Source organism: Mesoplodon mirus (genome assembly GCF_964341445.2).
Source record: "Mesoplodon mirus genome assembly, chromosome: 3".
Lineage (NCBI taxonomy): Eukaryota > Metazoa > Chordata > Mammalia > Artiodactyla > Ziphiidae > Mesoplodon > Mesoplodon mirus.
In genome coordinates this window covers 163128512-163155255 of record NC_138978.1, presented here as the reverse complement: position 1 = coordinate 163155255, position 26744 = coordinate 163128512, and the positions used below count along the sequence as shown (strand labels likewise).

Sequence of the window (26744 nt, the reverse complement as noted above, 5' to 3'; positions counted from 1 at the left end):
CCTGTAAAAAGGTTTTACACATCAGAAAGAGGAATTCTCACTTAGCTCTGTAATTATAGGGAAAATTTTTATAAGGGCAGTCCAGTCATACTGGTATAAAGGATTGGGCTGCTAGTTAAGGGTCTATGTGGTGAGATTGTTTTGAGAACTGTCTGTTCCAAAATACTCTGACCACAGATTTGCAAGCATCCTTGGAATCATTCCAGAAGAATCTTGACTTTGGGTAAGATTCTATTTCAAAAAGTTCCCAGAGTGTAATTCTATTAGAGAATACATTGATAAGTCCATACCTGTTAAAACAATAGCAGTGATTAGTTCACTGGATCGATTTACAGGACAATTAAATATCTCTGACAGGTGAGTTTTGCTGTGTATAAATTAAATCTCATTAAAAGAGACAAAATTTCAACATAGAGAAATGACATCCAGACTTTTAGAGACATTCAGAAAATTATTAAGTACATTTTCTTGAGCTAGGAAAAGAAAGAGCAATCTTAAGACAATAACAACATTACTCTGGGTTTATCTAATGCCTTTCCTCTGAGAAATGAATGTACATATTTCTTATTTTTATTATTCTGATTCATCAGCCTCTAAAGTAATCTATTTAAAAACACGTTGTTTAAACATAAATCCTGAAGACATTATAAATTAACATCCAGAAGTATTCCAAATAAAATTCCACTGAATGGGACACTAAAAAGAAAGTCCTGCTGGTGTAACATAAATTCAGTTCTCTTGTATTTGAAGAACTCCTCTAAAAAGGTGTGTTTTTGTTTTCAGAGACATTGAATCCAAAATTTTGCATTCACCTTTTAGGCTAACTATAGTGAACTCTGTGCTTTATTACCTAATGAATTAACCTGCAGGCACCAGAACAATAATGCCAGAATAGTTTGTTCTCTACCAAGTGAGATTTCAGGGGTTCTGAAAACCTTCTCCACCAAAACAATGCTTTCTTGTCCTCTACCAATGTCAGTAACAGATAAGATTGTAGACCTCACGTTTTTGTCACTCTTACTTAGAGTAGCACAGAGGCAGAAGATCCAAATTGTTTTAGAAAATGCAATAAGTTGAGTTAAAACTCACATTAGAGGACTTCCCTGGTGGTGCAGTGGTTGAGAGTCTGCCTGCCGATGCAGGGGACACGGGTTCGTGCCCCGGTCCGGGAAGATCCGACATGCCACGGAGCGGTTGGGCCCGTGAGCCATGGCCGCTGAGCCTACGTGTCCAGAGCCTATGCTCCGCAAAGGGAGAGGCCACAACAGTGAGAGGCCCGCGTACCGCAAAAAAAAAAAAAAATAATAAGGACTAGACTTGCTATTTTTATTAGGATCAGGTTTCCTCAGACTGGCCCAAGACAAGGCTATGAAACTATGAGGTTCATTATAAGTAGCCTCTCACCTCTTCACTTCCTCCTATTTGTTAATATGGCCTTTGGCGAACCCCAAGTGCCCCTGCTTTCACAGAACTCTGCAGGGGCCCAATACCCACCCTTCTTCCTAAACTCTTCATGTTCCACCTTGATGCTCACCCTTTAATACAGTGCCTCATTGCTAAATTCTTTATTACTTACCCACAACAATCAATGTCCATTCTTAAAGTTCCTAATTCAGTGGGTATAATGAAGAAAACTATCTGATTAAACAAGTAAATGTTAAGTGGTGAATATATCTGCACCTTGTTTCAGAAAGTATAATTGGTGGACTTTCATACTCAGCAGCAAAGTAAAAGAATTTTAGGGAGTGGAGGGAAATTTGGGCAAGTACAAGTGCCAGAAAGGGCCTTTCTGCTTTACAGCCTTGTTATCCCAAGTATGGTACTAGGACCAGTAGCAGTGGAATCACCTGGGGGCTTATTAGAAATTCAGAATCCTAGGCCCTCCCAGCCTTACTAGTCAAAATCTGCAATTTTTACAAGATAGGAGGAGGAGGTGGTAGTTTCTTTACACATTAAAGTTTGAGAAGCTTTGGTTTACAGTATTTCACATAGGTGGACACTTCTCCTCTCTGGTTTAAGGTCAGCTAACTCTTTTTTTTTTTTTTTTTTTTTGCAGTACGCGGGCCTCTCACTGTTATGCCCTCTCTGGCTCAGCAACCATGGCTCATGGGTCCAGCTGCTCCGCGGCATGTGGGATCTTCCCGGACCGGGGCACGAACCCATGTCCCCTGCATCGGCAGGCGGACTCTCAACCATTGCGCCACCAGGGAAGCCCAAGGTCAGCTAACTCTTGCTTATGAGAATCTGTATTCAAATGAAGACCCATTTTTGCTTCTAAGCAGCCTTCTTTCTAATTTTTGACCCACCAATACAGACTCCATTGTAATTTAATACATTTGGAGAGGAGGAGGCATTACAAAAAACTCTCGTTTAACACAGTATTGAAGGGAAGTAGAGCAACTGGAAATTAGAAAACTATGTAGGATACACAGGTACAAGAGTGAAAGCAGAAGCCAATGGTTGATAAAAGATTTCAACCCACATGACAATCAAAATAAAGTACTCACGAAAATGGAATCACTACGCAATTGTTAGGACTGCTATTGGTAAGAGTGGTGAAGGGGGTTAGTTTGTATATATGTCAAAGGTATTAATGAAGGTAGCCAATCCAATCCAACTAATTCTACAGGGTTCTTTTCAATTTCCATCTCTTGTCCTCCACAAGGCCTTCTCTGACTCCGCCTACAACACTGCCTTTATTAAGGTAACCAGCTGGCCTATTTGCCCAGGACTATCTTGCATTTCTCTCTGAAGGTTCTGTGTCCCAGGAAGCCCTTCAGTCCTCAGCAAACCAGGATCATTGGTCACCCTCCCCCCAGTCCACGTTGGAAGTACTACTCCCTACTTTGAACCTCTTTAGCTGTCTGAACTCTCACCATTAATTTAGCACTTCTTTTGCTTTATGTGGTAATTATTTGCATACAAGAAATGTTTCCCAGATAAACGTTTCCTTATAAGGAAACAGAACTTGTCTTTAATGATTTCTTTTACTTCATACAGTGTGAAACCAGTGTCAGGCACACATGAGCCAGTTAGCTGTGTTGATGGAAATAATCAATAAACAATCTATAATAGGAATAGAAAAGAGTTTTATTTGAGCCAAATTGAAGACTATAGCCCCAGAGACAGCTTCTCAGATAACTGTGAGGAACTGCTTTGGAGAAGCACGGTTTTCAGCATGGTATTATATATTGTTGGAACAAAGAACATCAAACAAGTCAGGGATACATTCCTGCAACGTTTCAAAAAAAAGAGATCACCCTGTTCACAATGAGTTGGTATCACCTTGGTGTCTGGGGAGGGAGTCTTAGCATTGAAGGAATACCAGCACTGGCATTCCAGGAGGGGAGCCATTTAATCTTATTTTATTTTATTTTATGGCCACGCCGCTTGTCTTGTGGGATCTTAGTTTCCCGGTCAGGGATTGAACCCAGGCCCTTAGCAGTGAGAGCGTGGAGTACTAACCACTGGACCACCAGGGAATTCCTTAATCTTTATTTTTAACATGGACATTCTTTACTTCTGGCCAGTGCATACTTTTCTTTAATAATTTAAGCAGATATATTAACATAACATTGTAAATCAATTACACTTCAATAAAATAAATAAATAAATAAAGCAGATGTATAATGTATGTTTGGTAATCTAAAACCAGGCTGTTTTAGTTAGTACAAAATTCAAGTTAACTCACATTTAAGCCAGAATGACTTCCCCATACCTCAGTATGTGAAAATTTCTTTCATTACTTCCCCCTTTAGATTGTAAGTCTTTCAACAGAAAGCATTGATGATCAAAATATTTGTCCCTTGATGCCAGAGTGATTGCTGCTTGCCCTGGGTCCATCATGTCCCTCAGGGCTAGGCCTCTTTTTTGTTGTTGTTTATGTGTGTATAGAGATTTGCCTAGTTATCCACACTGAGGGTAAATTAATCAGATATAGTGAACAAGCACACAGGTATGCGAATGGGAAAATATTTTAGAGAGTGTACACTTTAGCAATTGCATTGAATTGTCACACAAACATTGTACACATGCTTTTAGCAGTAGGCTTAAAGCAAGCAGTGATACATGTCATGATAGCTAGGAAAAGAATAATAATACATACTATGACAATGATAATCGTCTGTAAAGCAAAACAGAAAAAAATTGTCTATTCCTGAGGGGAGTCTACCGAACAGATCATTTAAAGGGTTCGTTTTTCTTACATCTTGTAACCATTTTGCTTTTGGGGAAATTTTTTCTGGGTGTGTCAACTTCTCCAGAGGTACTGATATGTGTAACAAGTAGTATGAGTAATAGCACAAATACCTCCTTGTTTAGCCCGTAGAAAATCTAAGGCAGGGGCTTCCCTGGTGGCGCAGTGGTTAAGAATCCACCTGCCAATGCAGGGGACACGGATTCAAGCCCTGGTCCAGGAAGATCCCACAGGCTGCAGAGCAACTAAGTCTATGTGCCACAACTACTGAGCCCACGCACCACAACTACTGAAGCCTGCACACTTAGAGCCTGTGCTCCACAACAAGAGAAGCCACAACAATGAGAAGTCCATGCACGGCTACGAGGAGTAGCCCCCACTCGCCACAGCTAGAAAAAGCCCACACGCAACGACGAAGACCCAACACGGCCAAAAATAAATTAATTATTTTTTTTAAAAAAAGAAAGAAAATCTAAGGCAACCCTGTTATCTAATATTACTTGGGCTAAGGAATTTAGGGGCATCTATTGTGCTAAAATGCTTTTTACAGTCTTTTGGCTATTTGACCAATAGTGGCTGATAGATTTCTGATCATCTCTTTGTTTACTTATACTCTTGCATTAGGAACCAAGATTCCCAAAAGATTTTGCCACCAGGTATCTTGGTTTCTTGCTAACATGAATCTTTTGACTCTGTAATGAAGAAAGGAAGGAAGTTCATCTGTTTCCTTATGTACAGAAAATGGGGTAACATAATGTCCTTATAAATATAAATCTTCTATTTACCAGCTATTAAGACGTTTATATGCCCATCCTTGGGAAAGTGGATCAGTTCCAGTACCACATATGAAGACAAAACCTGGGGGAGCACAAGTGATCCCTCCCAGAGTGCTCTCATTGATAGCCTTATTAACTGGAAGTTTTGTCAACACAATATTAAACTATGGGTCATTTCTCTTGTAGGCTTTCCAAAAGTCATTTGCATGGTATTTAACATATGGGAGTTGCTGGCATACTTTATTTGCATTTTTCTCTTTAAGACATTTTTCAATAGAGTAAGAGACAGAGTGAAGGGATCCTGGGGTAAATTGTACTCAGTCTCTGAGGACTGAGGATAGTATCTGAGGATACTAGATGGACACATACTAATGTGTCCATCTAGTATGTTAAAGAATTTGAATGTGAAAGGTTAGGCCAGAGGAGGGTTGGTCTAGAGGGATGGCAATATTAAGTACATCTGAAAGTCAGTGATAGGTATTAAGAGGGGCCTATATTGGTCTTATGTTGACTGAGGAATTTGGTGATAGATCCAACAATTGGTTACATTGCCCCAGAAGTATACTTTGTGATAAATTTACTAAGAATTTTTTTTTGCCATCCTGAATATGGGGTCAAAAGTATAGCTAGAAGTAAAACAATAACTTTAGATTTTGATAGGGTGACAAACATTTGGTAAGCTTTCAATTGAAATAATAGAATGAATGGGTCTCACAGTACTGGTCTGGGTTCTTGGGTAAGCTGTTTACTACTGTTGTCATCTTTTTCTTATCCTGGTGTGAGTGTTGTTGGAGGTCAGCAGTTCTTTCCATAGACCAGTCCAGTGCAGAGGCCCTTCTTAAGTGGAAAATATAAATTCAAGAGTCAACGCCCTTCAGTTTTATTGTGCATATGCTACTATACCTGATAAGGGCACTTTCATCTAGGTTGGAGAGAGAGTCCTTTAATTGATGTCTTTCTCCAGCATGTATAATCCCCTGGTTGTGGGTCATGGGGCATCTGATCTTCATCCCAAGATAGATTACTGTGATCAGCTTCAGAAACAAGCTTAGAATATCCTTTTAATAATTCAATTAAATTTTATTATAATGTAACAGAGTAACAAGAAGCCACCTAGGGAGTAGAAGGCAGAAAATACCAAACCTCAAAGACAGTAACACTAAAACTTAATATCCATAAAGGTATATTGTTGAAACATAATTTTTTATCTTTAAAATCATCCTATTTCTATCAAATATAGTTAAATTAAAACCAGTTTGTTTGCTAAATAAGTCTGGTTTCAATAAATTTGGCCTGATTATTTACATAAGTATAATTGATCGTATAGGATCTTTTAAATTTTGCTTTGCTGGAACTTTTCATAAGGAATCTCAAACTGAACTTTTAGAAGACCTCTCAAGGCCAGGAGAGCCATGCCAAGGACTTGCCATCAGATTCCATCTGCAATAGCTACAGATTTAGGTGGATATCTCTCTTCTTGAGGTCCAAAATATCTTGAGGTTCCTGCACCTGCCAGGAAGTGGCCTTCCTTCCTTCCTGGAAAGCCCCTGCTGGGAACCTAAGAGTTTCCAAATTCTGGAGGGATCAGGTAGAGAGAAAAGATAAATGCTACAATTCTCTTAACAAGGGTATAATTTACTAAATTGCTGTAAGTCATAATTAGCTTAAGGCGAAAATTTCCCTTGCATCTGGACAACAAAGATTAAAAGCTAGTAATATTTCAGACAAAAAGCTGTAAAATTATAATCATATTTATCAGTTCATTCAAAGCCATGTAATTAATTTTTGTTCTACTTGAGTCCAGTTTTTTCCATTAGTTCTGTCCACATTGCCTGATGATTGAGGGTGATAGTATTGACAGTGATAATTTCAAGAAGTTTGTGAGGTTTTTGTTGATTTGCCCAGTAAGTGGGTGCCTTGATCACTGGAGACTGTAGAACTATACCCCAAGTGGAAAACACATTTTCTAAGTTTCTTTTTCATTGTGAGGGCATCAGCTTGCAGCAAGGGGAGGCTTTAACCTTCAAACAAAAAGATGGGGTTGGCCAGGGAGCCAAGAAGAGCCAAGCTGTTTTGGGTTTCCCATAGTCCTGACTGTTTAATTCACAGCTATTGTTTACCCATCTTAATTTCTCTGATCTAGCAGCCAACTCTGGCCATGTTACCAGGACATCAGGATGGCAAAAGTCTGACAATGAGGGGTAAATTTTTGCAAAAACAGAATGGACGTTATCTACACGTGCCATGATCTTTACAGATTCTGTTGGTGTTGTCTTTGTTGTTTCTTTTTTTAAAAATATTTATTTATTTATTTGGCTGCACCAGGTCCTAGCTGTGGCATGCAGTATCTTCATGGTTGCCTGTGGGAACTTCGTTGCGGCACGTAGGATCTAGTTCCCTGACCGAGGGCCCCTGCATTGGGAGCGTGGAATCTTAACCCCTGGACCACCAGGGAAGTCCCTGTTGTTGTTGTCTTTGTATGAAAGTCAACTAGGGTATTTCCCTAATACTCAGGTTCAGTCCCTTTCATGTGAGCCTAAATTTTGATGACAAATAACATTTTATGTTAGGACATATAAGATTTCTATGAATTTCATATTATTTCTCAAATACTTATATATAAACACAACATAAAGAAGGCTTAATGTTACCTTTTATTTGACAATGCTTCCCATGTAATTTAATATACAAAATAAGCCTAATTAGTTTAATATCTCTCTTTGAGGTGCTTCAGGACAAAATCACTTTCTTTTCCCTTAACAAAATGCATTTCCATTCTTATCTCCTTTTACTGAAAACACACATCTTATTTTCCTTGTATACTGAAATGCTTCCCTTATTACTTCTAGTAGCTTTAATTACACCTATGTTATAATTTTTAACCCTTAAAACACCTTAATCTCTTGAGAAGCAGGCTATTGTAAACTGTCATATCAGCACTTCTTGATTGGTAAATCTGTGAACATATTTTATAACCTCTAGAAACGTACATTTTCTTATAACATTCTTCCCTCAATGTGGTATAAGACATAGGTCTAATAAATCCAAACATCTTTAGTTTTTCTTTAGTAAGAAAAGTAGGTAAACTTAGACTTGCTTAGCAATTAATGTTTCAGTATTTTATCTTAATGAAAAATGAACTGGATATTCAATGAATTCTCATCATTCAATTTAACTTAGCAAAACTCTAAAGTTTCAAGTTACCAAAAATTGGAGAAACTATTTTTAGGTAGACAGACCATAAAATATAATCATTCTTTTTAAAAAATTGAAGTATAGTTGATATACAACATTATATATTACGGGTATACAGTATAGTGATTCACAATTTTTAAAGTTTATACTCCTAGACCCTCTGCCTAGAATCTTTCCCTAGGTCCTCTTCACCTGGGAAATGTAACAGTACCCCTTTAAGACTCCAAGTCTTAAGATAACAGCTCAAATAAAAGTCATAGACTGTCACTTAATACAAGGAGATCTAGATATCAGGAAAAACTCACCAAAGCACCCGAAGGGTTCTGTGAAGCCAGGGGGGCTCAAGGGGCTGTGCTTAGTACCAAGGCGCTGGTCCAGTATAGACTCCAGGTAACCTCAGATGGGTTTTTCTGATATCCTGCCAACTATGCCAAGCAATGTTGATGGAAATAATCAATAAACAATCTGTAATAAGAATAGAAAAGAGTTTTATTTGAGCCAAACTGAGGACTATAGCCAAGGAGACAGCCTCTCAGATAACTCTGAGGAATTGTTCCAGAGAAGCATGGTTTTCAGCAGTATTATATCTTATAAGAACAAAGAACATCAAACAAGGGATACATTCTTTCAAAGTTTAAAAAAACAAGATCACCATGTACACAGTGAGTCAGTGTGGCCTTGGCACCTAGGAAGGGAGTCTTTATCATTGAAAGAATACCAGTATCAGTGTCCCAGGAAGGGAGGCATTTAATCTTTATTTTTAACATGCGTATTCTTTACTTATTATGGTCAATGCACCCTTTTCTTTAATAATTAAAGCAGATGTACAATGTATGTTTGATAGGCCACAAACAGGCTGTTTTAGTTAGCATAAAATTCAAGTTAATTTGTGTATAAGCTAGAATGATTTCCCCATACCTTAGTATGTAAAAATTTCTTCCATCAATAGTTTGAATGAAAGAACCTATTTGCAAAAAATACATACATTGTCAGTTGGAAGTATGTCTGTCATGGAATTTCAACCTATTGAATCAAAAAGTGATCATTTGGAAATCCAAATATTCCTATCTTTGCATTTAAGACTGTTTTAATGTGACTGCAACTTAACTTTTCAATCTAATCTTTCCCTCCTCCACTGTGTTCCTGAAACCATGGTTGATGTGAGAATGTCCAGAGGGTAAAAAGTCACAGAATGAACATGGTACAATTTCCCAGAGACTAGTGTTTACTTAAAGACTTTTTCTTAGAGATGGGGGTGGATGGGGAATGTGAACTTCTGCACAAATATGCTTTGTCAGATTTTTCATTTCGGGCATTATGGAGGATTAGGTGTCTAGAGAAACTCTCCTGGTATAGAACACCTAAAAATGTATATATATACATATATATATATAATCAAATGTTGGTGTTTGCTCTGGAGGCATCTGTCTACATGGATGGCCTAAAGCTTGAGTTCTAACAGGTGCAGTGAGCAGGAGAGAAAACTAAAGACTTGTCCCCTTATGGTGGAAGATTGGATGGAAATCCCTATATGGATCTGAGAACCCCAAGGAGATACAGTACTTTACTTCAGCTTATAAACAAGGAAAAAAATACTATACAGAAGGATTTATCAGTGACTCTTGTCTGTCTCAACTTAAGTTTTGTTGGAGGAAAAACATGACTTTGGCGAAATTTCTAAACTATGCAAAAAACAAACAAAAGATTCCAACTAAAAATGTAGTTTAAAGTGGGCTTGGATTGCTACTTCTCCACCTGGCAGAAGTACCTTGCAGAGAAAATTCAAATACTCTCTGGGAAAATGCACTTTAAACCTAGGTCTCAGAGACACCCCAAGGAATATGAGCATGCGTATGGTAACTCTCTGTTTAACTTTTTGAGAAACTGCCAAACTGTTTTCCAAGGGGGCTACACCATTTTACCTCCCTACCAACAATATAGGAGGGTTCTAATTTCTCTCCATCCTGGCCAACACTTGTTACTATTTGTCTTTTTTATTATAGCTACCCTAGTGGGTATGAAATAGTATCTCACTGTGGTTTTTTGTTTCTTTTTAATTAATTAATTTTATTTATTTTTGGCTGCGTTGGGTCTTCGTTGCTGCAGCGGGCTTTCTCTAGTTGTGGTGAGCAGGGGCTACTCTTCATTGCAGTGCGTGGGCTTCTCATTGAGGTCACTTCTCTTGCTGCAGAGCACAGGCTCTAGGCGTGCGGGCTTCAGCAGTTGTGGCACACAGGCTCAGTAATTGTGACTCATGGGCTCTAGAGCACTTGCTCAGTAGTTGCTGCGTGCAGGCTTAGTTGCTCTGTGGCATGTGGAATACTTCCTGGACCAGGACTTGAACTCATGTCCCTTGAATTGTCAGGCAGATTCTTTATCACTGCGCCACCAGGGAAGTCCCTCTCATTGTGGTTTTGATTAGCATTTCCATAATGACTGATGACACTGAGCATCTTTTCATGTGCTATTGGCCATTAGGTCTTTGGAGAAATGTCTATTCAAATTCTTAGCCCACTTTAAAATTGGGGTTTTTATCTTTTTATTGTTGAATTAAGAGTTCTTTATATATTTTGAATACAAGTACTTTTGATAAAGTATAATTTGTCTATTTTTTCTACCGCTGCTTGTGCTTTGGGTGTCATACCTTAGAAGTCATTGCCTAAAGTCACAGAGATTTAGGCCTATGTTTTTTTTCTAAGAGTTTTATAGTTTCAGCTCTATTTTGAGGGTTTTTTTCTTTTTTGTACATGATCTGAGATAGATGTTTAACTTCATTCTTTTCCATCTGGTTGTCCAGTTGACTCAGCATCATTTGTTGAAAAAGACTATTCTTTCCCCATTTAAGTGACTTGCCACCCTTCTCAAAACCAATTTACCATAAATGTAGGTTGTTTTTTTTTTTCTGGACTCTCACTTCTATTCCATTGATCTATATGTCTAAACTTATACCATAATATGTTTTTCTGGGTTTTTTTTATTGAGGAACAGTTGATTTACAATATTATTAACCTCAGGTGTACAACAGAGTGATTCACAATTTTATAATTATATTCTACCTATCGTTATTACAAAATATTGGCTATATTCATTGTGTTGTATAATATATCCTTGTAGCTTATTTATTTTATACATAGTAGTCTGTACCTCTTAATTCACTACCCGTATCTTATCTCTACACCGTTCCCTCTCCCCACTGGTAACCACTAGTTTGTTCTCTATATCTGTGTCTGCTTATTTTTGTTATATTCATTCATTTGTTTCTTAGATTAAGATACAGTATTTATCTTTATCCCTCTGACTTATTTTATTAAGCAAATACCCTCCAAGTCCAGTCGTATCATTGCAAATGGCAAATTTTCATTCTTTTTTATGGTTGAATAGTATTCCATTGAGCATATATATCACATCTTCTTTTTCCATTTTCTGTTGATGGACACTTAGGCTGCTCCCATAATTTGGCTATTGCAAATAATGCTGCTATGACATTGGGGTACATGTATCTTTTCAAGTTAATGTTTTCATTTTCTTTTGATATATACCCAGTAGTGGAATTACTGGATCATAAAGTAGTTCTATTCTTAGTTTTTTGAGGAACCTCCATATTATTTTCCCTAGTGGATGCACCAACTTACATTCCCACCAGCAGTGTACAAGTGTTCCCTTTTCTTCCCATCCTCACCAACATTTGTCATTTGTAGTCCTTTTTTTTTTTTTTTTCTGTGATAACTGCCAGTTTTATTCCCCTGGCTAAGAGATCCAGAGGTAATTTGAGGTTTACATTTTTTTTAATAGTTCTTTCATCAAGAATTTAGGTGCCCTCATTGCCCTTATAAGCTGGTTGCAAATTATTTGATTGACTCTTAATTATAAAAAAAAACTTTCATTCTTTTTGTATGTGTGACGTGTTCATTAAAAAATACATATGAGCAAAAAGAAAAAAATTCACACCACACAGAAATAAGCACAGTTAAAATTTTGATATAGGTATGTATGTATACACATGCACACGCACACACACACAGTTTGAGATTTTCTCCTACATATGTGAGCTGATACTAAATATGCTACTTTGTAACCTGTTATGTTTTACTTTACAATATGGAATGAACATATTTTCATGCATATGTGTGAAACTTCCCAGTTGAAAAACAGACCTGGAGAATGTGTCAAAATACAAAACCCAGATGCTGGTAATAAGGATACTACCTAAAACAAAACTCCACCAGATGATTAAACATAAAACAAAAATCAAAGATACATCAGAAAATGCTAACAGAAAGAAAGCAGGGGCCAGATTTTAATATCAGACAAAAAAAAAAAAAAGAATTCAAGGCCTAAAGCACACAGGATGAGGATGGCTGCGTGAATGTCTTTGTTTTCAATGCATCATCACAAACATGTTTCTTACTCTTATCTCTTCCCTAAGCCTTCCCAACTCATCTACACCTCTTAGCATTTCTTCTGCGTCCAAATGCCTAACCGGAGTGTCCTCTTTATATCCCTGACCAGGCTGAGTCAGCCCTCCTCTAAGGTTTCCTTCTGCTTCCTGGCTTACACCTTCTTCAGAAGACTGAGGATTTCTTTCTGCCTCCTGTGGTACAGCTTCCGTAGGGCGGTCTTCCTCAGCCTTTGGCATGTTCTGTGCTTTTCCTTCATTTTCTTCACAAGACTTTTGCATGTTGAGTATTTTTCTCTTATTTCCTTTTTTTTTTTTTTTTTTTTTTGCGGTATGCGGGCCTCTCACTGTTGTGGCCTCTCCCGTTGCGGAGCACAGGCTCTGGATGCGCAGGCCCAGCGGCCATGGCTCACGGGCCCAGCCGCTCCGCGGCATATGGGATCCTCCCAGACCGGGGCACGAACCCGTATCCCCTGCATCGGCAGGCGGACTCTCAACCACTGCGCCACCAGGGAGGCCCTCTTATTTCCTTTTTGAATAAATTAACCCTGCAGGGATCCAGGGGATTTTCCTCCCTCTTCCCTCACTCGATTTGGGTCACTTCCAAAAGACCAAGAGTCCTGAAAGGATCCGGGACACTTTCCTCCTCCAGCAATAGGGAGCTGCCTGTGGTCTTTTTGATGATAGCCATTCTGACAGGTATGAAATGATATCTCATTGTGGTTTTGATTTGTATTTTTCTGATGATTAGTGATGTTGGGCATCTTTTCATGTGCCTGTTGGCCATCTGTATGTCTTCTTTGAAAAATGTCTATTTAAGTCTTCTGGCCATTTTTTAATCAGGTTGTTCATTTTTTGATATTGAGTTGTATGAGCTGTGTGTGTCTGTGTGTCTATGTGTGTGTATATATGTATACATATATATATATATATATTAACCCCTTATTGGTCATATAATTTGCAAATATTTTCTCCCATTCAGCAGATCCTTTTTTAATTTTGTCAATGGTTTCCTTTGCTGTGCAAAAGCTTTTAAGCTTAATTAGGTTCTGTTTGTTTATTTTTGCTTTTGTTTCCTTTGCCTTAGGAGGCAGATCCAAAAAATATGGCTACAATTTATGTCAAAGAATATTCTGCCTATGTTCTCTTCTAGGAGTTTTATGGGTTCAGGTCTTGCATTTAGGTCTTTAATCCATTTTGAGTTTATTTTTGTATATGGTATGAGAAAATGTTCTAATTTCATTCATTTACATGTAGCTGTCCAGTTTTCCCAGAACCACTTATTGGAGAGATTAGATGTCTTTTCCCCATTGTATATTCTTGCCTCTTTTGTCATAGATTAATTGACCATAGTGTGTGAATTTATTTCTGGCTCTCTCTTCTGTTCCACTGATTTATGTGTCTGTTTTTGTGCCAGTGCCATAATGGCTTTGGGGGGGGGGGTTTGGCTGTGTTGCTTCTTCGTTGCCGTGTGCGGGCTTTCTCTAGTTGCAGCGAGTGGGGCCTACTCTTCATTGCAGTGCATGGGCTTCATGTTGTGGTGGCTTCTCTTGTTGTGGAGCAAGGGCTCTAGGCACGTGATCTTCAGTAGTTGCAGCACGTGGGCTCAGTAGTTGAGGCACGCAGGCCCTAGAGCACAGGCTCTGTAGTTGTGGCACATGGGCTTAGTTGCTCTGCAGCATGAGAGATATTCCTGGACCAGGGGTCGAACCTGTGTCCCCTGCATTGGCAGGCGGATTCTTAACCTCCGCGCCACCAGGGAAGTCCTGCCATACTGTTTCTATTTGAACTTTACTTTATTTATTTACTTTTTATATAGCAAGTTCTTATTAGTTATCTATTTTATACATATTAGTGTATATATGTCAATCCCAATCTCCCAATTCATCCTGCCACCACCACACCCCACCCCTGCCATACTGTTTTGATTACTGTAGTTTTGTAGTATAATTTCAAGTCAGGGAACGTGATTCCTCCATCTCCGTTCTTCTTTCTCAAGATTGTTTTTGCTATTTGGGGTCTTTTGTGTTTCCATACGAACTTTAAAATTATTTGTTTAGTTCTGTTAAAAATGTCTTTGGCACAGTGGTTAAGAATCTGCCTACCAATGCAGGGGACATGGGTTCTATCCCTGGTCCGGGAAGATCCCACATACCGTGGAGCAACTAAGCCTGTGTGCCACAACTACTGAGCCTGCACTCTTGAGCCCATGCCCCACAACTACTGAGCCCACATGCCACAACTACTGAAGCCCACAAGCATAGAGCCTGTGCTCCGCAACAAGAGAAGCCACCGCATTGAGAAGCCCATGCACCACAACAAAGAGTAACCCCTGCTCAACGCAACTAGAGAAAGCCCATGCACAGCAATGAAGACCCAACGCAGCCATAAATAAATAAATAAATAAATAAATAAATAAAATTTAAAAAATTCCTTTGGTATTTTGATAGAGATTGCATTGAATCTGTAGACTGCCTTGGGTAGTACGATCATTTTAACAATATTAAATCTTCCAGTCTGTGAACCCAGTGTATCTTTCTTTCTGCTTGTGTCATCTTCTATTTCTTTCATCAGTGTCTTATAGTTTTCTGAATACAGGTCTTTTGCCTCCTTGGGCAGGTTTATTCCTAGGTATTTTATTCTTTTTGATACTATGGTAAATGGGATTGTTTTCTCAATTTCCATTAGTTAGTTCTTAGTGTATAGAAAAGCAACAGATTTCTGCATATTAATTTTGTGTCCTACAACTTCACCAAATTCATTAAAGAGCTCTAGTAGTATTTTGGTGGGGTCATTAGGATTTTCTAAGTGTAGTATCATATCATTTCAAACAATAACATTTTTATTCCTCTTTTTCAATTTTTATTCCTTTTCTTTTTTTTTTTTTTTGTATGATTACCGTGGTTAGGACTTCCAATACTGTATTGAATAAAAGTGGCAAGAGTGGGCAACCTTGTCCTGTGGAACAAGGATGATCTTAGGGGAAATGTTTTTACCTTTTCACCACTGAGTATGTTAACTGTGGGCTTATCATACATAGTCTTTATTATGTTGAGGTATGTTCCCTCTATAACCACTTTGATGAGAGTTTTTATCATAAACTGATGTTGAATTTTGTCAAAAGCTTTTTCTGCATCTATTGAGATGATCATATGGTTTTCATTCTTCAATTTGTTAATATGATGTATCACATTGATTGATTTGTGGATACTGAACCATCCTTGCATCTCCCCCTTGATCCTGGTGTATGATCCCTTTAACGTATTGTTGGATTCAGTTTGCTAATATTTTGTTGAGGATTTTTGCATCTATGTTCATCAGTGATATTGGCCTGTAATTTTTGTGTGTGCGTATGTGTGATATCTTTGTCTGGTTTTGCTATCAGGGTGGCCTTGTAGAATGAGTTTGGAAGTGTTCCTTCCTCTGCAATTTTTTGGAATAGTTTGAGAAGGACAAGTGTTAACTCTTCTCTAAATGTTTGATAGAATTCGCCTGTGAGCCATCTGGTCCTGGACTTCTGTTTGTTGGGAGTTTTAAAATCACAGTTTCAATGTCAGTACTTGTGATTGATCTGTTCATATTTTCTATTTCTTCCTGGTTAAGTCTTGGGAGATTGTACATTTCTGTGGATTTGTCCATTTCTTCTAGACTGTCCGTTTTATTGGCTTATAATTGTTCATAGTCTCTTATGATCCTTTGTAATCTTATGCCATAATATCTTTTATAACCTAATCTAATGATATTTTATCACTTCTGCCATGTTCTGTTGAGTACACAGATCTACTCTGGTACAATATGAGAGGAATTACATAAGGCTCTGAGTACCAGGAGGTGAGAATCATTTGGGGCCATCTTGGAGGCAAGGTACTACATAACAGTAGCCATGTAATTATTATCTGGATGTATAAAAATATATGCTTTTTGTAATTTAGTAATACAATCAGACTTCTAAATCTAATAAAGGCTAGTTTCAAAATACTTACCCTAATCATCATGTTTAATGGCAAAACATTAAAAGCATTCTCTTTCAAACCAGGAAAAAGACAGAAATGCCCACTTTCCCCACTCTACTCACCATTGTATTACAGGCCTTAGCCAGTGTAATAAGGCAAGACAAGGAAAGAATTTGAAAGGAAGACATGACTCTGTAACTCTTTGGTGATGATATGATTCCTACATGAAAAACTGACAAAGAATCTATGAACAGTTAATGAGAGCAGTTAGTAAAACTTCTAGATATAAGATTATACCAGCAGCAAAAAAGAACATTTATTTTTAAATGATAGCCTTATTGTAGCAACAAAAACTATTAAATAATCTGGAAAAAACGTACAAGATCTTAGTGGAGAAATTTACAAGAGCTTATTGAAAGACATTAAGGAAGACTAAATAAATAGCGAGATATAGCCTATTCTTGAATAAGAAAAATCAGGCAAGAGGGTCATGCCCTACTAGATTGAAAAAAATCTTAACATTCAGTTGTAATTATTGAAACAATGTGGTATTGACAAAAAGATTAATAAGTCGATGGAACTGACAAGAAAGCACAGAAACAGACCATGCTTTGGGAACTTGACATACAATAGAGTTTTCAGTTGAGAAAAGATGCTCAGTTGGACCTATTTAAAGTTTTTTCCTCATATCAAACAAAAATAAATTCCAAGTGGATGATTAAAGACTTAAATATGAAAAACAAAACTTGTAAAACTTCTAAGATAAATTACAGAAAACCTTCTTTGTGATCCCATGGTGAAAGAATTTAAGACAGGAAAAGGTGAAACCATAAAAGAAAATATTGCTACTTTCTGTCCATCCAAATACACTATAAAAAGATTAGAAAATGCAATAAACAACCTAGAAGAGACTTGTAATATATATAACTAAGTATTAGTACTCATAATATTTTTAAATTCTACAGAGAAAATCTAATGGAAATACAAGCAAAAGCCTTGATGTTATAAAAGAAAAAACACAAATGGCCACTAAATATATGAAAATGCTCAAAGTCCCTGGTAATCAGAGAAATTCAATCTAAAACTATAATCATATTTCATATCATGTGTAAAGTACAGGCAAAATATAAAGGGTGATGAAGATGTAGAACAACAGGTACTCTCATTCACTACCAGCGAAAGTTGGTACAACCATTTTGGAAGATAATTTGGTATTTTTCTGGTGTTTTACTGCTGCATACAAGCCACCCCAAATTTAGTGACTTAAAATAACATTCCACAGTTTCTATGGGTCAGCAACTTGGAAGGGGCTTGGCTGGGCAGCTCTGGAATCATTCATTCAGTTCCAGTGTGTCATCTGGGAGTTGGGGCCACTAGGAACTGGCTGGAATCATTCTTCATGTTGTCTCAGCGTCCCTCCTTGGGACCTCTCCACTTGGGCAGCTAGATTGAGCTCATAGCATGGTGGCCTCCGGCCTCTGGTTGGTCAGAGTCCTTATAAGGAAGCTAAAGTCTTTTAGGAGCAAGTATTTGAGCTAACAAAATAGAAGGTGTATGCCCCTTTATGAACTAGCTTTGAAAGTCACACAGAGTAACTTCCGCCATTCTCTATTGATTGAAAGTTACAAAAGCTCACCCACTATCAAAGAAAGGGGACATAGACTCCACGTCTTGATGGGAGATATGTCAAAGTCACATTGTAAAAAGAGCATTTGGATGGAAGATATTTTTGTTGCTATCTTTAGAAAATATTATGTGCCATAGGCACTATTTACTAAAATTTAATTCACTCCTGGATATTTACCTTACAGAAATTCCTTCCCATATGCATCTGGAGACACAATGCTTTGTAATTACAAAAAACTGAAAACAACATGTCCAGCAACACTGGAATGAATAAATATATAGCAATACTCTTCATAAGTGAAAGTGAATGAACTCTAACCACACATATTGATATGAAAGAATCACAAAAACAATGTGGAACTGAAAAGGCAAACTGTAGAATATATATATCATTTATATCAAGGTCACAAATAAGTAAAGCTATTTATGCTACTTTATGCTATATTGTTTAGGAATATCTACATTTGTGGTAAACTAGTAAATTATAGAGAAAAGCAAAGGAATGAGTAACATAAAATTCAGGATAGTGGTTTCCTGGAGGGAAAACAAGCCGAAGGAGAATAGTCTGGGAGGGGTATACTGGGAGCTTTAAGGTTCTGGGCTGTTTTATTTCTTAAGCTGAGTGGTAGTTACTTACTGTTCAGTTTAATAATAAACTGTTTATTAGGTTTTGAATTTGAATTAGGTTTGAAAACAGAACAGTTTAATAATAATATTTAAAATATATGTATATATTCGTGACAATTCTCACAAAATTCAAAAAATATGTATTTATATAAAGGGCTTTGCCACATGTATAATGAACCTCCTTTCCCAAGAAAGTATATCAGCCAAGTTTAGAAATAGGAAACTTGTTTTCTCCTCTGATAATAGACATTTGAAACATTATCTTTACATAGCACCATTGATATGTTAGACTGGTATGCAAAGTTTGCGTTCATTTTAAAGATAAAACATGAGATTTCAAAGACATTGAGTGGGGATATGGGGACAAACGCTTAAATTTCTTGATGAATGGGACATTTGAGTTTATTCTTTCTCTGTAAGGAGATATTCTGGCAGAAAAGTTTTGAGAAGCTCTGAGTCTCCTGGCCAACTTGATTACTCATTATTTCCTGAACACATCCTGTATCTTCTGACTTCATGCTTTGGCTCCTGCCAAACCTTTCAAGTCACAAAATTTACTTGGTAAAATAGAGAAGGTAAAAAGCCAACTTGTTCTTGTCCAGAACCAGGATGAATTGATCTACATGCTGTGTTCCTACAGAAGGGAAACAATCCTCTAACATTTGTGCAAGTCTGCCTTATGACCTAAAATTTGAAGACTTGGATCCATTGTTTCATACTGACTCTGCAACTGTACAAACTCAGCCAATAAGAGCGATTGTTTCCAGCTGATAGCAGTTTGGTGAAATTAATTGTTGCTTGACATTATTTTTGTTATTTAAAATTCATTCAGCCCTGACAACCTATTAGGGAATCTTAGTCAAATTTCTAACAGATGGCTATTTACTATATTGCTAAAACCACCACAGTTATTTCTTGAACTTTTACTGGTAATTTCTGCAGTTAGATTCCAGTGGAAATTAAAGGTGGACTGTTAGAGTATTGCATAGAGGATCTTATATAGTTCCAGAGAGTGGCTTTTCATCCCTGAGTATGAAGTTTAATGTGCTCCTACGTCTTCTTCTAAAACAATATACCGAAAGACATGTCTCATTACCACACGTTGCCCAGCCCGACTCCGAGTCAATGAACCTCTCACCTCCATAGATTGTTCATTGTGCCAAAGGATGTACATTAGTGAAGCAAACTGAGTAAACTTGCTCTCTATTGCATATGTTTTAGATGTCTTGAAGGCAAAAGTCTTGACTCTTCACACCTATCACTCCTGTCTATTTTTGGATTTCTTAAATCCATGATTTCTCAAGAAATCTCTTGAGGTGTACCTCCCACTTCCTACATATATGATTCAGTTAAATTCAAAATCTATTTATTGTTTCCTACACTTACTGTGTTACACACTACACAGGGGAATCAAGAATGGGTAAGACCATCTCTGTTCTTCAGGAACAACAGAGAATTTTGTGTGTGTGTATGTGTGTATGTTTGTGTTTGTGTGTGTATACAGGAAGTTGAAGTAGGTGGTTAAAAAGTATATAGATAACTGTAAATAAGGCAGGTCACACATGCTATTTGTAGGCCCACCAATAACATTTGTGGGATTGAGAACCAAAGAATAAATTGAGGTCCACGTGCGTTATGTTTAAGTCTTTAAAAGTTATAAATCAAATTCACACAGGACTATCAAATAAAATCAAATAAAATATATCTTCTTATATCAACAAATGAACCTTTATAACAATCAACTGGGAAAATATATCTAAAGCTATAACTTTTGTATGACTGAAAGAGAAGTAAAATGTCAAATATTACAATTTAAATATTATTGCATGTGTCTAGATTTTGGGCTGATGATCCAATGATATTTGGATGGGGAATAAAATTAAAACATATGTAATTCATATATTATCATGCATTTATTTCATAACTTTTATATTGCCATCATCAACAAAATCATTAATTATGTTATTATCATTAAGATTTTCATTTTTTGTGCACTATCTACAGTAATGGTTCAAAATATTAGTATACAAAATGTAGTAGAATTTAAAGTGTACAAAAATTGAATGTGTTGAATGTATTTTCATTAGGAAAGTACATGTAAAATGTAAAATTAAAATTATTTTAATATATGTTTTAAAAGTTATTGGGCCTCCCTGGTGGCGCAGTGGTTGAGAGTCCGCCTGCCGATGCAGGGGATACGGGTTCGTGCCCCGGTCTGGGAGGATCCCATATGCCACGGAGCGGCTGGGCCCGTGAGCCACGGCCGCTGGGCCGGCGCGTCCGGAGCCTGTGCTCCGCAACGGGAGAGGCCACAACAGTGAGAGGCCCGCATACCGCAAAAAGAAAAAAAAAAAAAAAGTTATTTCATTTATAAAATATTAAAATTAAATGGAAAAATAAAATTAATGAATATCAATATTTTAAGTCATATTATTTAAATAAAACTGGCATTTAAAAATGTTTTTCTTTTTGTCTAATGTATTACATGTAGTGAAGTACACAGACCTTAAGCATATAGTTAGAAGAACTTTTACATTTGTGAACACCCATGTAATCACCACCCAGATCAAGACAATATTTCTAACACAGTCGCAGGCTCCCTCATGCCTTCTCTCAACTGATAACTTGGCAAAAGGTAACCACCATTCGGACCTCTATATTAGTTTTTTCTGTATTTAAAAATTACTTTATTTAGATATAATTCACATACCATAAAATTCACCCATTTAAAGTGTACAATTCAATAGTTTTTAGTGTAGTCACAGAGTTGCGCAACCATCACTGCAATCAATCTTGCAACACTTCCATCACCCCCAAAAGAAACTGTATCTCTTAGCAGTCACTCCCAATTTCCACTCAATTCTTCCAGCTCTGGGTAACTACCAATGTTCTTTCTGTCTCTACAGATTTACTTATCCTGGATATTCCATATGGATGGAATCATATAATACGTGGTCTTCTGTGACAGTCTTATTTCCCCTTAGCATAATATTTTCAAGTTTTATCCACGTTGAAACATACGTCAGTACTTCATTTCTGTTTATGGATGAATCATATTCAATTATATGGATATACTATGTTTTATTTATTCATTCATTAGTTGATAAGCATTTAGTTTGTTTCCACTTTTTGGTTATTATGAATAATGCTGCTATGAATACTTTGCACAAGTTTTTGTGTGGACAAATATTTCTCTTGGATATATACCTAGGAGTGGAATTGCTGGGTCATATGGCATTTATATGCTGAACTGCTAGGCTGTTTTGCAAAGTGGTTGCACCACTTAAATATTTTTACTGTAAAGTCTATTTTATCTGATATTAATATAGCTACTCCAGCTTTCTTATGATTGCTTTTTGAATGATACATGTTTTTCCATCCTTTTAATTTCAACCTCTGTGTATCTTTGCATCTAAACTGCTCCTATAGGTAGCATATAGATGGATTTTGTTTATTAATGTATTTGTTCAATTCATTCACACAATGTTATTATTATCGATATAGTTGAATTTATGTCTGCCATTATAATTTTTGTTTTCCGTGTCTCATGTCTTTTTTGTTCATCTCTTCCTACTTTACTCTTTTTTTCTTTAATTGAATATTCCTTAGTGTAACATTTAAATTTCTTTAATGATTTTTTCCCCTATATTTTTTGGAGTTATTTTCTTAGTGGTTTCTCTAGGTCTTACCATATCGTCTTAACTGACCAGAATCTTCTTTAGATTTATACCAACTTAGCTCCAGTAAGATAAAAAAAATCATCTGGTGATTCAGGAAATCTTGAGGGTGTTTTCTTACGTGTGTATATTACCTGAACTATTATTACATCTGTGGCAGTGCCTAAAATGTAATACTTTGCTATTTAGAGCTAGAGGCAGTCTATCGAGTCAAGCTGCAGTCTACTTAACAGGGATAGGTGGCACTCTTCCTTGTATATAAAGAAATCTGTTTGTAGAAAAATAAGTGATGACAGCATGCAAGATGACTGAATCACTAAGAGAAGGAATGAAGTTGTGTCTGACCTCTCATTAGTTTGGGATCTGCCCACAATCTCATATTTTAGTTGGCTTCATTAACTCATTCAATATATTTTTCAGGTGGTTCTTACATATTTTGCTGGATACTTCCAGAATACATAAAAAAGAGAGGAGTCCAACTCTCCAAGAGTTTTCAGGGACATACCAATCAAGGTTGTCCTGATTTACACTCTTGCCTCGTACTAACTTTGTCACAAAACCTTAACTCCGGATGAGTCTATGTTTTCACTACGCCTGAGTGCCAATGGAGAAATTACACATATTTGAAATGGGATAAAGATTTGTTGCTTGTTTGGTATCATTAAGGGAGATGTGACCCTTTGAAGAACTGAGATGTTGGACTTCCCTGGCTGAACAGTGGTTAAGAGTTCACCTGCCAATGGTTCGATCTCTGGTCCGGGAAGATCCCACGTGCCACAGAGCAACTAAGCCCGTGTGCTACAACTACTGAGCCTGCGCTCTAGAGCCTGCAAGCCACAACTACTGAAGCCCACATGCCTAAAGCTGGTGCTCCGCAACAAGAGAAGCCACTGCAATGCTTGCGCACACAATGAAGTGTAGTCCCCACTCGCCACAACTAGAGAAAGCCAGCAGGCAGCAACAAAGACCCAATTAAATTAAATTAAATTAAATTAAATTAATTAATTAATTAATTAAATTAAAAAAAAACACCAACCTTTCTTAAAAAAAAAAAAAAAAGAACTGAGATGTTTGTATTTTAAAACCCGATTTGGTTCCTGTTCAGTTTCCCGTTCTGGCTCCCTGTAGACCCCAGTGTCTCCTTGTGATATGGCTCAGTCCTCAGGCTCAGGTCACTGTACTCTTCCTTCCCCACATCAAAGTTTAGCTGCATCCCTGGGTGGTAGGACTTTAGATGGCTTTTATCTTTGTGCTTTTCTGTACTTGATTTTATTTTCTGCAGTAAGTATGCATTATTGACACAACCAGCAAAAAAAGTTAGAGCTATTTTTATTGTACAATTAAACAAATCTTGATTGCTTCTTGTTCAGTTTCTTTAGGTCTCAGTTGGAGATGGACTAGTGCAGCTTAAATATTAACCCAAGTAAAGCTTATTCTTCGTCCTTCTCCAGGAAGCATTTTCTTACTTCAGTCAGCATTAACTCCAGCCACCCAGCCTGCTGTGCTGAAAATCCTGGATACATCCTGAACCACCACATCCAAACACTCTCTAATTCTGTTAATTGTCTGTTTAAATCTCTCTCAAATATACCCACCCCACTTGCTACTGCCCTAGTTTAGGCACTTATCATCTCTCATCCATAGTACTGTAATGCCCTTCTAACTGGTCTTTCCACCTTCAGTTTCATTTCCTCTAGTACAGTACAGTCTCCTACATCATGACTCTTCCCTACTTAACATCCTTTACTGGCTCCCCACTGTCTATGGGAGCCTGAGTCAGAATGTCTCAGCATGGTCTACACATTTCTTTTTTTTTCAAGTTTTTATTTTATATTGGAGTATAGTTGATTAACAATGTTGTATTGGTTTCAGGTGTACAACAGGGTGATTCAGTTATCCCTATACATGTATCTATTCTTTTTCAAATTCTTTTCCCATTTCTTAAGCCCTGACACCAAGTTTATCTCTTGCCACTTCTCGGTAAGTAACCTACAGTTCAACAATACTCAACTACTTTTAAGTCTCTTGCATAGTTCTCACTCTAGTTCTGGCTCCCCTTTGTCTTTTTAGCCTTTGACCTTGTTTTTCTTTTGCTTAGAATGTCCCTCCTCCATTGCCTGCCAATTAAACTTCCTACTGGTTCAGAAAGCTAGAGTCAGGTAGACTTCCTCCATTCAACCTTCCCTCTCTTAGAGTAGCAGGCTGTGATAATCATTCCATCTCCTCCTACTGAATCCAGAAGATAACAACATCAAAAATAATGATAAACCTCAGTGTAGAAAAGTGTAAAATAACTGTTGATATTTATTGAGTACCTCTATATGCCAGTGTCTGTACTTGGAGCTCTGTAGGCACTGACTCATTTCATCCTTACAGTGACCCTGTAAGGTAGGCACTTAAAAAAATTCTTTTTTTAATTTTAATTTTAATTTTTTTATGTCTTTACTGGAGTATAATTGCTTTACAATGGTGTGTTAGTTTCTGCTGTATAACAAAGTGAATCAGCCATATGTACACATATATCCCCATAGCCCCTCCCTCTTGCGTCTCCCTCCCACCCCTCTAGGTGGTCACAAAGCACCGAGCTGATCTCCCTGTGCTATGTGGCTGCTTCCCACTAGCTATCTATTTTACATTTGGTAGTGTATATATGTCCATGCCTTCGTCCCAGCTTCCTTTCCCCACCCCCCGACCCCCGCCACCAAGGTAGGCACTTTTATTATCCCTTCTTATTATAATACTTGTCCTACTTGTCTTGAAATGGCTAACTTATTATCAATCTCCCCAATAGACAGCTGTTTTTATTCATCTTTAGATTCCTAGCAACTAATACAAGTTCTGTACATGTGGTTTTTGGAATGTGATAAAGCCAACATTCATATTTAACCAAGCCTTGATCCCAAGGAGTGAATGATGTGAGATTTTCAGGTCAGTGGTGGGAGAGGCTTGGAGTTTGGGCAGAGGCATTCAGGGTCCCTCCAGTCATATTAAATGATCTTTCCCCTTGAACTAAATGGCATCCTCCTCCTTGCTTAAGAAAACCACCTGGGAGTCACCTTGTTTACCACCTTTCTTCACACCTGCACCTCAGGAAAATATCCTGAGATCCTTCAACTTCTGTTTCTATAGCAACCACCCTAATCCTGGTCACCATCATATATCGCATGGACTTGTCCAATAGCTCTCTATCATTCTCTGGCTTCTCCCTGTTACATTTCTAAACCCCTGCAAGTCATTCTCTACAAAATAGGTTGACTTAAAAAACAAGACAAGACATAACTTAACAAACAAAAAATCCAAACAACAGGATTAGCCTTCTGCTTAATTTGCCAACCTCAGTCTCATACCCTCCACACAAGGTGTTTCAGGCCTCCTGGCCTTCTGTTCCTCAAACAAGCCAACGTTCAGCATCAGCACTTCCGCACCCATGTCCTCGGTCTAGAATGCTCTTCTTCCCCATAAATGGCATAGCTGGCTCCTTCTCCTCATTTAAGGCTTAGTTCAGATCATCTCCTCAAAAAGTCCTTTCTTGACCACTCTGTTTTGTTTTCTTCTTAACACATCACTACCTGCTATTATTTTATTTACTTTTTTAAAAAATTTATCTTTTCCACTAGAAACATAAGCATCTAAGTGCTGGGCTTCTGTTATATTCATTCCTGTATCCCTAGCACCAAGAACAAAACACAATATTTTTTGAATGAATAAATGAAACAAGGGGAAAAAACGAGTCTTTTTAGTGTGTGTATATAGTGGTGAGCAGTCTTAAAGAAAGGAGTCCTGGGCTTCCCTGGTGGCGCAGTGGTTGAGAGTCCGCCTGCCGATGCAGGGGACACGGGTTCGTGCCCTGGTCCAGGAAGATCCCTTATGCCGCCGCGGAGCGGCTGGGCCCGTGAGCTATGGCCGCTGAGCCTGCGCGTCCGGAGCCTGTGCTCCGCAACGGGAGAGGCTACAACAGTGAGAGGCCCGCGTACGGCAAAAAAAAAAAAAAAAGGAGTCCCTGTGTTCCTACTGCTCTTAAACTGGTAGGAGGGGAGAGGTGATGTATCAGATCCTATTGTCATCCAGGTGGCAGAATTAGCAATCACAACTGTAGAAGAGGTAAACTGGGTGCGCCTGCCAATGACTGCCAGTCCTGAATTGACTGAACGCTGAAGCCAGGTTCTGCTTCGGGGTGAACAATGCTGGGTGCTCTGGGCGGCCAGGGGAACTTATACAAATCTCCTTGTTAAAAGGTCCACCGAGAGTAGTCAGTTTAGGTAACCTTGATCCATTTGTTCACGGCAGCCTGACCGGGTC

At 37.8% G+C, this 26744-nt stretch overlaps 1 protein-coding gene and 1 long non-coding RNA gene across 2 annotated transcripts in view; both read right to left on the bottom strand.

The window, feature by feature from the left end:
* The window catches only part of LOC309800833, a 37088-nt gene that overhangs the window by 9746 nt on the left and 598 nt on the right, over positions 1–26744 (bottom strand). Inside the window, exon 2 of the long non-coding RNA XR_014293503.1 lies at positions 8472–8631. This is a non-coding gene — a long non-coding RNA (uncharacterized lncRNA). The remainder of the gene's footprint in view (positions 1–8471; positions 8632–26744) is intronic.
* Positions 12168–13198, bottom strand: LOC309800572 (transcription elongation factor A protein-like 8). The gene has a single exon (XM_082614745.1). The coding sequence runs from the start codon at positions 12995–12997 to the stop codon at positions 12545–12547; it is 453 nt and encodes a 150-aa protein (XP_082470871.1). The 5' UTR covers positions 12998–13198; the 3' UTR covers positions 12168–12544.